Raw genomic sequence first — 12,258 nt, forward strand, 5'->3', positions numbered from 1 at the left:
GCAAGCCGACCAAAGCTGCATATGGAGCATGGAGGCTCAGGGAGGAAGGGTGCTGAAGTGGGCGGTTGGGCCATTGGCAAGAACAACGCGTCTCAGTGGAAACCGGCCTCAGAACAAGTGGGGCAGGTAAGGAAAGAAATCCTGGTTCCCCTCAGAAATTACCTTTCTTTCCTTACCTGAATTCCAGCCCCGTGCCATTGCTGCTTCGCAATCGGCCACCACTGCCATGTGCAAGGAAACACAGGAAGTTTTTTTGGGGAAAAAAGGTCAATCAATCAATTCCAACTTCTCTTGAAAGGTCGTGAAGTTGGAATTGATTGACTGACCATTTTTCCCCAAAAAAAATTTCCTTTTCTTTTCTTGCACACGGTGGGGGCGGATCGCAAAGGAGAAGGGGCATGGGGCTGGGAATCAAGTAAGGAAAGAAAGGGAGTTTCTGGGGGTAACAAGGATTTCTGTCCTTAGCTGCCCCCACTTGTTCCGAGGCCGCTTTCTGCTCAGAAACGTTGCTCTTGCCAATGGCCCGACTGCCCACTTCAGTGCCCTCCCTCCCTGAGCCTCCAGTGCTTCACCTGCTGCTTTGGTGGCTCTGTAGGCAGAGCTGTGAACTTCTCTTCTCTGACAAAGCAGCAGGTGCCGGGCCCAGGCCCAAATTTGGGGCTGTCCCACAAATGTCAAGGGATCGGCCCCCACTGTCCCAGCTCTGGCCCACCCCAACTTGGCCGGGCGCACTCCCAGTGCACACACAGGAAATGGCAAGTGCCACAGAGGTGGGAGTGCACAGTGGCACAATGTGAGCATCAGCTGGCTCCCATTCACCCTCTCTGCCACATTGTAGGGCCGGAGAGGGGAATCAGCAGTCATGCAGAGCTCCTGCAGCTTGGAACTGCTGGTGGCTGGCAACGTGTGGTGGCTGGAGAGAAAGGGTGAGGAGGAGAAAGCAGGAAGGATGTGTGTGTGTGAGAGAGAGAGAGAAAGAGAGAGAGAGAGAGAAAAGAGAGAGAGAGAGAGAGCTAGGAAGGAAAGAGGAGGAAGCCCAGTTACAAAAAAGGGGAGCTTCCCCTTCCCTCCCCCTTCTTTTTTTTTTTAACTTCCTCCCACTCCGTTCAGGTGCAGCTGGAGGAAAAGGGCGAGAAGGGGGAGAAAGCAGGGCGAGTTTTTGTGTGTGAGGGAGAGAGAGAAAGAGAGATTGAGCCAGCAGGGAAGCAAAAGTGTGGGGAAAGGAAAGCATTCAGAGTAAGCAAACTTACGAAAAGGGGATCTGCCAGCAGTTCCAGGCTGCGTCTCTTTATCCGGCATGAATGCTGGGTTCCCCTCTCCAGCCCTACCACGTGGTGGAGAGGGCAACGCTCGGCTTGTGCCTCCATGCTCTCCCATCTCCCTATTTCTGACAGGCATTAATGTCATATCTTATTTTATTATCGAATGATGCAAGAGGAATGTCCATACTATATGTATATATTCAAACTACACTGTGATGTTTGTCTGTGTCATATATGTGTGTGTATGTGGGTATATGCATAATGGTATTTTTTAAAGAGCTGAATGCAACAAAAATTCTTTTTGCTGATTAGCGTACATTTAAAGTGACAATAAAGTTTCTGTTTCTATTTCTATTCTATTCTATTCTAATCTAACAGAGGAGAAACGATTTGCTTTATAATCACCAACTTCATTATTTTCTTTCTTTTTTAATTCACTTCAGTGGTTGCAGAAGGAAATAAGGGGAAAAAATAAAATAGATTTAAAAGATTCAGTGAAGATGCAAGAGATGAGTTCCATTTCTGACACCTCCAATTACTTAGGAAGCAGGATTGGAGAAAAAAAAATTGTTAACAAGCTACATGCAGGTAACAAAATATCTGCAAGGAAACAACCAAGCTCAGCACCAAACACACTGCAAGCTTTCCCAATCTTCACTTTGTGTTGGACTTCATTTCCCAGCCAGTATGGTCCAATATCCGTGAGACTAAACTTCAGCATCACTCTTCTGGATAATGTGGGCTTGCTCTGGTTGTTGTCTGACTTGTCCCATCTTTTCTTTGTTCTTATCATTGGATTATTTTATTGTTTGGTGTATTTTTATCTACCGCCCAGAAATGCCATGATATTCAATAAAATCTAAATAAATACATCTGAAAAGTTCCAGGCTGGGGAATGCTATATAAGTAACATCTATAAATTAACATGTTTTGACAGATTTTAAAGTGCCCCTGGATGGCAAGTGTAATTTTGTCTTTAAACTTCTCAAGTGAAATTATGTACCCCTTTAATAGATTCATTTATATTAATATACCGTATTTTTCGGACCATAAGACACACTTTTTTCCCCCAAAGTGGGGGGGGGGGAAACAAGGGTGCGTCTTATGGTCCGAAGGTGATCCGTATGGCCAGCCCCAACCTCCGCAAGTGAAAGCAATTGGCTCCTGCAATCTCCCTGCGGCCCGGCTTTCTCTTGCAGAAGGCAGGCTGAAACGGAGCAAGGAATGCGAATCGGCCGATCTCGCACTCCTGCATTCTCCTCCGCTCGGTTTCAGCTTCTCTTGCTACAAGAGAAAGCAGGCTGAAACAAAGCAAGGGAGATTCCCTCGCTCCGTTTCAGCCTGCTTTCTCTTGTAGCAAGAGAAGCTGAAACCGAGCAGAGGAGAATGCAGGAGCGCGAGATCGGCCGATTCGCATTCCTTGCTCCGTTTCAGCCTGCCTTCTGCAAGAGAAAGCCGGGCCGCAGAGCTGCCTCTGTAGGTACTGCTCTAACGCGGAGAGAGAAGGACAAAGAGGGAGGGAAGGAAGAAAGAAGGAAGGAAGGAAAGAAGGAAGGGACAATGGGAGAGGGAGGGAGGGAGAGAGGGAGGGAGAAAGAGAAAAATAGAGAGAGAGAAAGAGGGAGAGAAGGAGAAAGAAAGAGGGAGGGAAACAGAGGAAGAGGGAGAAATAGAGGGAAAGAGAAAAATAGAGAGGGAGAGAGAGAAGCAGAAAGAAAGGGAGAAAGCAGAAAGAAAGGGAGGGAAATAGAGGGAGAGAGAGAGAAAGAGGGAGAGGGAAAGAGGGAGAGAAAGAAAGGGAGAGAGACAAGGAGAAAGAAAGAGGGAGGGAAATAGAGGAAGAGGGAGAAATAGAGAGGGAGAGAAAGAGGGAGAGAGAGAAGGTGAAAGAGAGGGAAATAGAGGGAGAGAGAGAGAGGGAGAGAAAGACAAGGAGAAAGAAAGAGGGAGGGAAATAGAGGAAGAGGGAGAAATAGAGGGAAAGAGAAAAATAGAGAGGGAGAAGGAGAAAGAAAGGGAGGGAAACGGAGAGAAAGAGGGAGAAATAGAGGGAAAGAAGGAAAGGGAAAGAGAGAAAGAAGGAGAGGAGAAAGAAAGAGGGAGGGGAGAGAGGGAGAGAAAGAGAAGGAGAGAGAGAAATTAAATTAGTAACATGATTGTTAAGTGAATCTGGTTTCCCCACTAACTTTGCTTGTCAGAAGGTTGCAAAAGGCAATCACATGACCCTGGAACAATGTGACCATCATAAATATGAATTGATTGCCAAGCATCCGAATGTAAATCACATGACCCTGGGGATGCTGCAACGGTCATAAGTGTGAAAAATGGTCATAAGTCACTTTTTTCAGTGTCGTAACTTTGAATGGTCACTAAGTGAATCATTGTAAGTCGAGGACTACCTGTACTTTATCATTTTTTTCCTTTTTTAAGGGGGGGGGCGTCAAGTTTTTGACATGTTGCTGGGTGACATTGCCTTGTCCTAAAAGTGGTACAATGGATGAAAAGGTTGAAAAGCCCTGTTTTAGAATACTGGTACTATTTGGTTCAGAATATTTTTTTTCTTGTTTTCCTGCTCTAAAAACTGGGTGCGTCTTATGGTCGGGTGCGTCTTATGGTCCGAAAAATACGGTACTTTTTTCTTTGCAATCCCTGTTATGTTTTTGGTGAATCTCAAATATTTCCCTCTGGCTCCTAGAGCAGTACAGCTTTTACTGTAAGCAGAACTACTGTGAAAAAAAAAGAAAAGAAAAAGAAAGCAGCCAAATGTATTTGATGAATTGCAGCATTAATCTCTTGCTGATCAAGTCTGCAAACAGCTTACTGAGCAGCCTTCATCGAATTGTCAAAATTGGCATGGCTCTAGAACAATTGACTAAAGAATGGCACTCAATACATTAGTTTAATGTAATATATAATAACAGCTCAATGTTGTATTGCTGTTTCACAAGAGTAATTGAATTTGCAAGAGGTTTTAGTGGGATCACTGCAATGGCAGGCTCTCCTGTTCCAAGTATAAATGGACACAGTGAAGCATAATAATAGAAAGCAAATACTGCAGATCATACCCAGACAGGCAGTTTGCATGAAAGAAACGGAAGCCGATTTCCATTTCTAAAGTTCAACCTCTCAAAACTGAGTCTAGCTGGGTGAGCACCTTGAAGTGTGCCAAAAGGAATGAACAGATAAACAGATAATTAAGACTGCAATGCATGTAATTGGGGACTTGGGGATGGAAAGCTGTCTTATGAAAAAAACAATCACCTTCCTCTCAGCAGTCACATAGGGACTGGTTAAGCCCAAAATTTTCCTCCCAAGAAGTGAAGAGGGAGACCTAGGGCTTAGAAGTGTCTGGACTCCCATTTATTACACTCTTGTTGCATTGGTGTGGAAAGAGCAGAAGGGCAGAAGTATTTAGCAGGCTGTTTTGGGCAGAAATACCCCGGCCCCCCAATAAGCAGAATTACTTTGTCTAGAAGTGTACTAAGAATACAGCAGCATAATTTACCTCTAATATATGTTCTGCTTGTTGTTCTCGGTCAAGTTTTCTTGAAGTTGTTGTAATAAGACCTGTAAATATATATATATATATATAAAATCAACTCATTAACCATTATTTGGTGCGAAAACGAAAAGAAAGTATTATCAACTGCAATTTTATAATCTCATTTTGTTACAGAAGTATTGTATTAGTCTGTATATATGTATTTTCCAAGCTGATTTAATATTTGATTCATACGTGACAATACTTGATAATAAGCAAGAAAGTCTTAATGCTAATGGCAGAGTAAGAGAAGACCACTACTCTTGGCTATCTTTTCCTTCCCATTGGATTTGTTTATCATAACCTTCACTTTGTACCTTCATAGGTCACCTAACTATTCATCAACTCAATATTTTCCCTTCCAAAAGTTGCCAGTAAATGCTGATATCATCTGGCTAGACTGACCATAAGCGTTTCTCTGTATTCCCAGGATCCAAATGCAAAGATGTTTTATCTTTTTCTTTCCTGCATTATCGAATTTGGCTGATTCTTCTGCACACATTTTTTCCTGGACAACTTACTTGAGAAACACACACATCCACAAAGTGCAATGATATGTGGGAATGAATTACCTTGGAAGAAAGGCAAGGAGATGCAGCCAAGGGAACTGTCAGATAAAAGACAGCAGGCCAGGAGAGGCAAAACCTTGCCTCACTTTTTAGGCTGTAAAGGGTACTGATGTCAGGCTAAGGCCTAGAATGAGGTGGAATAATTCAGCCAGAGTTCAGTTCTTTATTTGCTTACACATAGCAAACAGAATCTTGCCAGACCAAACTCTTACTCTACACCCAGCTAATGATATAACTTGGGAGATTTAGGGAGTGGCTATCCCTACTCTTTTCATCTCCTACACAGCTATGGGCTCTGTTGCGTCGTCTGCCTCCCCTTTCTGGAATGTGTTCCCTTCTTACTGGAAAACTGCTGTTCCATTGCAGCCCATCAACCCAGCTCCTGTTCCACGGGTATCACATCTTACAATGCAGTTGAAAGAAGCTCTTTCAGACTTGCAAAATTCTGTTAATGTAAACTTATAAAAAGTAGCTTTAGCTCATCTGATTATGTTTGCTGTCTGATCTACCTTGCAAGGCTGAAAGTTAATTTGTTCATTTATTTAATGCCTATTGCCGCATATCTCAAACAAGTGACTCTAGGCAGCAAACAATAATAAAACAATTTAACCAGTTACAATATAGTACTCAACTGAATATATATGGCAGCTGAGAAAAAAAATAATCATATATGTCAGTATAGCCAGGAAACAGAATCTTGGTGGCCGAAGCATGGGGACAAAGCCACATATATATTCAAGGCCTTACAAAAGGCCTTTAGAGTTGTGGTCATCCTCAACTCTGAAGGGAGAATGTTCCAGAAGCAGGGGCTAAAGCATAGGAGGAATATCTCCTACTTCCTGCCAACCGACATTCTTTGGCTGATGGGAGCTGTAGCACGCAAACCTGCTGGACCAAATTGTACATTTTCACATAAGAGTCATCGATACTTAAGGAACATACATAATATGATTTTATTTTTGTAATAAGAAATAGCCAAAGTCAGTCATATACCAGAACTGTAGTGTTTGTTTAAATATAAATAACTGTGCAGCAACAGGTACAGAAAATGTAAAAATGCATTTTTATCTATTCTGATAACTTATAAAGCTAGCCACCTAGAGTCTCCCCAAACAGTGAGACGGGTGGTACATAAATTTAATAATAAATAATAAAATATTTCTGTATTTGCCCTGTACTTTAAACTGCAGTAAACTCCATTATTTTCTCAATGTTTTCTGGAATAATTGCAAAAGTTTCAGATTATCTTTGTGTCTCAGGTGACCAATTTTTACCCTTTAAAATGTATTTTTAATATAGGCAAGATTGCACTGGCAAATATAATAATACCATGAAAGCATGGGGGCTGGATTTACAACTAGATGCTTAGTTTTAATGACTGAATGGAAAAATTAGGATTCTTTAAACATATGAAGATATTTTTTTTTGCTTCCTGAAAATAGTGAAATCACAGTTTCTATTTATCAAAAGTAAACATTTTGGGCCTTTCGGGACTGCATCTAATCCTAAAATCATGAACTGCTCCAACTGAATATAATGAAATGATAACTGAAATGAAAGGTAATATTTTGGAAAAAAAACTGGCAAATTATGAATCTTTAAAATTACTTTTTAAATTAACTGGAATATGACGACAATATAATATTTTTTTTAAAAAAACAAGATTTTTTCAAATTATCAAAGCAAGTAGAAAAGTTTATGAAGGTTTTGACTGAGGATAGTCAAACTAACCAAAAACATCTAGATATTCAGGATTGATTCCATTATTTAGTTATTTATCCACAAGAACAGCATAATTATTGCTATCGACAATACAATTAACCTTGAAGCATTTTAACCTGCAGTTGGTTGATAACCTTATTCAAGATAAGAATGCATTCTGCAGAGAAGTAGGATTGTATGTAAAAATAGAGATGGCAGCATTTAAACAGAAATTTTAAAATAAATTAGTTCTTAGCCCTCTGGAATGCAGATGTATGCACACACATTCACAAGACATTGGATTTAGGAGAGTGGAGAGATCCAAGTAAAAATCCAAATCTTCCATGGAGCAAACTAGGTAATTTTCAGCTAATCGTGTTCTATTAGCAAAATCTACTTCACACAGAACAGTTGTTATAAAAGTTACTATGCAAGCAAGTTTGATAATTTAGAGAAAAAGCAGAATATAATAGTAAAATAAATGAAAAAAACTGCTATGAGTTTAGTTATGCATTATGGGGATGGGCAATAAATGTATCCTGGAGAAATGATCCACTAAACTTTGTCCTGTCCTTTGTGAGATGGAGATCATATTAAGTTTAATTGAGATTTAAAAATGTATCTTTTTCTAAATAAAAGAAAATAATTTCACTATTATATCTAATTTGAAGCACAGATGGTGCACATTTACTTTATCTTTTAGGGTTCTTTCTTTGGATACCAAAATATAAACAAAGAAATAATAATGACATGCACAGTTTGACCAGGACTGTGGTCATCTTCAGTTCAGCTGAATGCTTGGATAACTTCAAAAGAGACGGAGAAAGGAGAATGATGCTGGTCCTGTCTATTTTTTTCCCTCTGACCTCCATACATTCAGCTGGAGAGTGTAAGAAAAACAAACTGCTTAAAATTCCAAATCATGAAGGGAAAATTTTCTGAGTCGAAACAAACGGGTAGGGTTTTTTTTAGCCTCATGATTTCAGACTTTGACCAGGGTAAAGTTCTTCATACCTCCAGCTAAAATGTGGAGACAGCTTTCCCATTTATTATTAAACTGCCCTTGTGCACTATTAACTATCAATAGTGCAATACACTACATTCAAATGAATGCTGAATCCCTAATTAAAAAGTGCTTTTAATAGACTAGTATGGAACATTCACAAAATAGTAAGGAAACAGTGAGAATAGGCTCTCATCAGCTGTATTTTAGAGCCTGAAAAATAATTATACGACAGCATTTGGACACACTTTCAGCCTGTCTTTTTTGACCTCTGTACTTCTGGAGGGCTATTTTCTGATAGAACAGATTGGACATCAATTAGCATATTCCACCATCTGACATCATCTATGTTAGCACATCATCTTAAGGCTGTCTAAGAACATTCTTCAAAATCTACTCTTTTCCTGCATCTTTACATGTTCATTCTTGGAGTCAGTTCCAACTAGACAGACCTGGTGAAAATATGTGATGGAAAAATTCGTTTTACAGATGATATAGCAGTGTCAACACCAAAAGTAGTAAGTATACTCTGCTTACAAATATAGTTGTTCCCCTCTATGTGCACAAACACATAGCAAAAAAGAGAGATAATGATATATTATAAAGCCGATCCAGTTACAGAATTACAATTTTCTTAAAAGAGTTTTAGAATTGTCAGTTACAGAATTCCTTTAAATGGAAAGTTGAAAAGCCAGAGATACATTCCTGGCAACCCATTTTAGAATGTTCTCCACTTTAAGCATGAATAGTTCTATTAGGTTGTCCAGCTTAACTGGAGTTTAAGTAAGTTCTATTGTAACACTCTTATTGGAAAATTTAGACAGACTGCATTCTACAGCCTTAAAGTAAATTACAAACATTATAGGGCAAAAATGCAAGTATTCTTAAGATAATGTCATTTCTATAATGGTCTTCATGTTGCCTTATCTTTAAATAAGTTTTCCTTAACTGAATACCTATTATAAATAGGCTTAATGAATTACTACCTCAATCGTATTGACATGCAAAAGGCTGCCCTAAAGTAGAACTTGTGAATGAATTAAGTGAGCAACAGTGCCCTATGGGTAACAGATGGCACACCTACATAGCACAAAATCAGTAGAGTACAAGCTGGCAAACTTGTTTGATTGGTATGTTTGTCAAGGAAGTCTCCAGGACTTCATGTGCTAGATCAAAGGTTACCATTTTAGCTTATACTTGGTATTTTTCTGTAACAGTCATTATGTTATCAGCTGTCAGGAAACATAGAATTGGTTTCAGCAAAACTACAAAGTACCGGCATTAGAGTGCATATGTGTCTGTACCAGACTACTTCCTCAGTCTCTAAGCAGCATTAAGATGTTAAGATAATGAATCTGCAGATTTTGCAAGAATTAAGACTTTTAAGTTATATAATGCCACATGAGAAGATGGATCCAGATATTGGCTTGCTGCCCAAGAACAACACATAATAAAACTAACATTCAGAGTTTAACAAAAGTAACTAGCCACTCAAAGCTTTACCCACTCACTACAAAAGTCTTTTTATGGGCACTTTATATATATATATTTATATGAATTCTCAAACAGCAAATAAGAATTTAATTGTATAGAATTTAAGTTAATCTGGATATTCTAAAAACAAAGGATGTCCCATTCACAATACTGTAAATACTGTTGCTTGAACAATATTGTTGCTTGAAAGGGCAAGGCAGACATTTATAAAAATATAAACTGAACAACTTTTAATAAATATTTACTTTCAAATAAAAATGCCAACCGAGGGCAACATTTTTAGAAGGATAAGACTTCAACTAGATGCTACCTATATAGTTATGAGAAATGGTTGACAGATTGGACAAAATTTCAATGTTTTATTACTTTAATAATGTATTAGTTTTTGGATGAATCCACCACATGATTTTTTAGCAAGCGTTGTGTTAGAGGACTTGTTTTATGAATTAAATGAAAATTTCACTTAAACTGACTTTATTTCAACAGTTCTGCTTTAAAGGTAAAACAATATACGACACTTCAATATTCAACTGATTGTCTTGATCATTTAAAAAAAAAGAATAGCTTATTTTAGGAAAGTAAACCTCACTTTGAAACCATTATTTTTTACAAAGGGTTAGTCTTTGATTTAAAAAGAAGGAACTGATGGCAAGCCATGAATGCTTTACTGATCAGCATGACTGGCTTCTACATAATTTGTTCTACAAGTTGTGGTTAAAACAAATCCTTGTTTCCTGTGATATGAAAAATACAGCCATTACCTTTTGGCAAATTTAATTCTAAAACAAATCTGCTGAGCACTTGTACTATTAAGTCAAATTTTGTTCTAAAGCTAATTATAGATTCTTTAAGCAAAAGAGCAATTCAGCCCTTTTTCAATTTCCCCATCCATACATTGTTCTACAATTATATCCAGAAATTCTGTTGAGATTTTATGTGAAATATCTTTAATCTCAGTTTCTCAGTTTCATGTACTATTCTGTTGCTTAACTTCCATTTGGTTAAATTAACAAGGGCTAGGAAACCGGAAAGCTCAAAGATAGAGATCAAATGTAGTTGATGGCCATTTTTAATCTATTTGATTACTTCATTGTGTTTGAGAATCAAGATCATCTGACTCTCAGGTTTGTTCATTTCTTAACAAGAAAGGCACATACTTGAACAAAATGCACCATACGGTTTAGTAAAATAAAGCTCATTTAGATGAATTATTTTTACTTCTCCACTTTTGTTTATTATTTGAAACTAGTAAACTGTATTATCTGAAACTAGTAATTGGCAAAAGACTATATAAGATTTCTGGTTTAATGAAAAGCCTAGACAATATTAAAATATGAAAATTAAAATATAGATTTCCTTGAAGAAAAAGTGTAAGTTGTACAGTACAGTATGTGTGTCCTGAATGTGGACAAGGGAAGAGAAAATATTTGCCTTGGGCAAAGCTCAAAGACTGTAAGTCCTAAATACCTTTCTAGAACAAACATGCCCACCTAGCTGATGTTAGTAGATCCTCCAAAGCTAAGCAAGTCTTTGGAACCTGAAGTCTTTGGAACTTGCTTGTACTCACACTTTCCTAAGTCCAAGTGCTCAGTCTTTAGATGACCCACCACAGTGTTGGCCAGGAGAGTTGAAAGATGATAGCAGAAATATGATAAACTGTCTGCTGTTATACTTTGCATTTTAGATATGGGCAATTAATTAATTCAAAATTAATTCAAAATAGTTGTCAGAATCCATTTATATCACATTCATAAATGTATATTTAAAACATTATCCCCCCCTATGGATTCTGCCATCTCCCGAGGAAGGAGGAGCATATGTGGATTCAGCCTGCCTTAGGTTATTTCAAAGGCCAAGGGAACCTTTTGAACTGGGGGGAACAAAAGGGAGGGTTAGAGAAGAAGGCATCTGGCTTGTGTCTTCTTTTAATTTTGGAGAGGAAGAAGACAATAACCATAAAGATTCAAAGTTCCTTTTTTTCCCCAGGAAAGGGATCACACGAAGTAGAAGGATGGGGGCTGACCAAATGGGGTTGAGGGAAGGGGGGTTGAACTGGGTACCCTTTATAAAATTTCAATTTGTAAAACAATACTAAGTCCTGTCTTGTATTCCCACAACCAAGCATGACCTAGTAAAGATTCCTTTTGGACTAGAACTGACTCCAAGAGTTTTTGTTTTCCTAAGACGTGGATTGGGGTGGGTCCTGACAATAGTAATAAATCCTTTCATTTATAAAAATCTTGTGAAAAGCTGATTACCAACGGCTTATTTTTTTTTTTGCTAAAAATACACTAGGATCCTGTTCATAAAACGAGAATGCCATGTAATAATTGTTAAAACAATCTGAAGACTAGGAGAACTATTTCTAACATCAGTGAAATGAATGAAATTATGTTCTAAAGTCACTTTTTAGCTTTTGAAAACAGGACATAAATTGGTCAGGAATTCTGTTACAATTCTCAAGGTTTGGAAATATTAGAAATAAAATACATTACTTAGCAAATGTGTATGGGGGAGTTTTCCCCAAATGATAACTCTAATCCTGAATAGTCTGCTGAAGAAAGACTCACTGGTAAGTGGACTAATCATACATCTCTTTAAGGTCTTTTACCCACCTTAGGTAAATGGAACAATCATTAACAAAATATGAAAATATTTTTATTAGTATGATATGGATAATTCCATTGT

General features: G+C 38.2%; 1 protein-coding gene across 2 annotated transcripts in view; it reads right to left on the bottom strand.

Annotated features, from left to right (window-relative positions):
• Window positions 1-12,258, bottom strand: part of FAT1 (FAT atypical cadherin 1) — a 126,981-nt gene that overhangs the window by 59,008 nt on the left and 55,715 nt on the right. For both annotated transcript variants that reach the window (XM_083367003.1, XM_083367002.1), the window contains exon 4: window positions 4,768-4,829. In XM_083367003.1, coding sequence (XP_083223129.1) covers window positions 4,768-4,829 — 62 coding nt within the window. The remainder of the gene's footprint in view (window positions 1-4,767; window positions 4,830-12,258) is intronic.

This window comes from Vipera ursinii, assembly GCF_947247035.1.
Source record: "Vipera ursinii genome assembly, chromosome: 7".
Lineage (NCBI taxonomy): Eukaryota > Metazoa > Chordata > Lepidosauria > Squamata > Viperidae > Vipera > Vipera ursinii.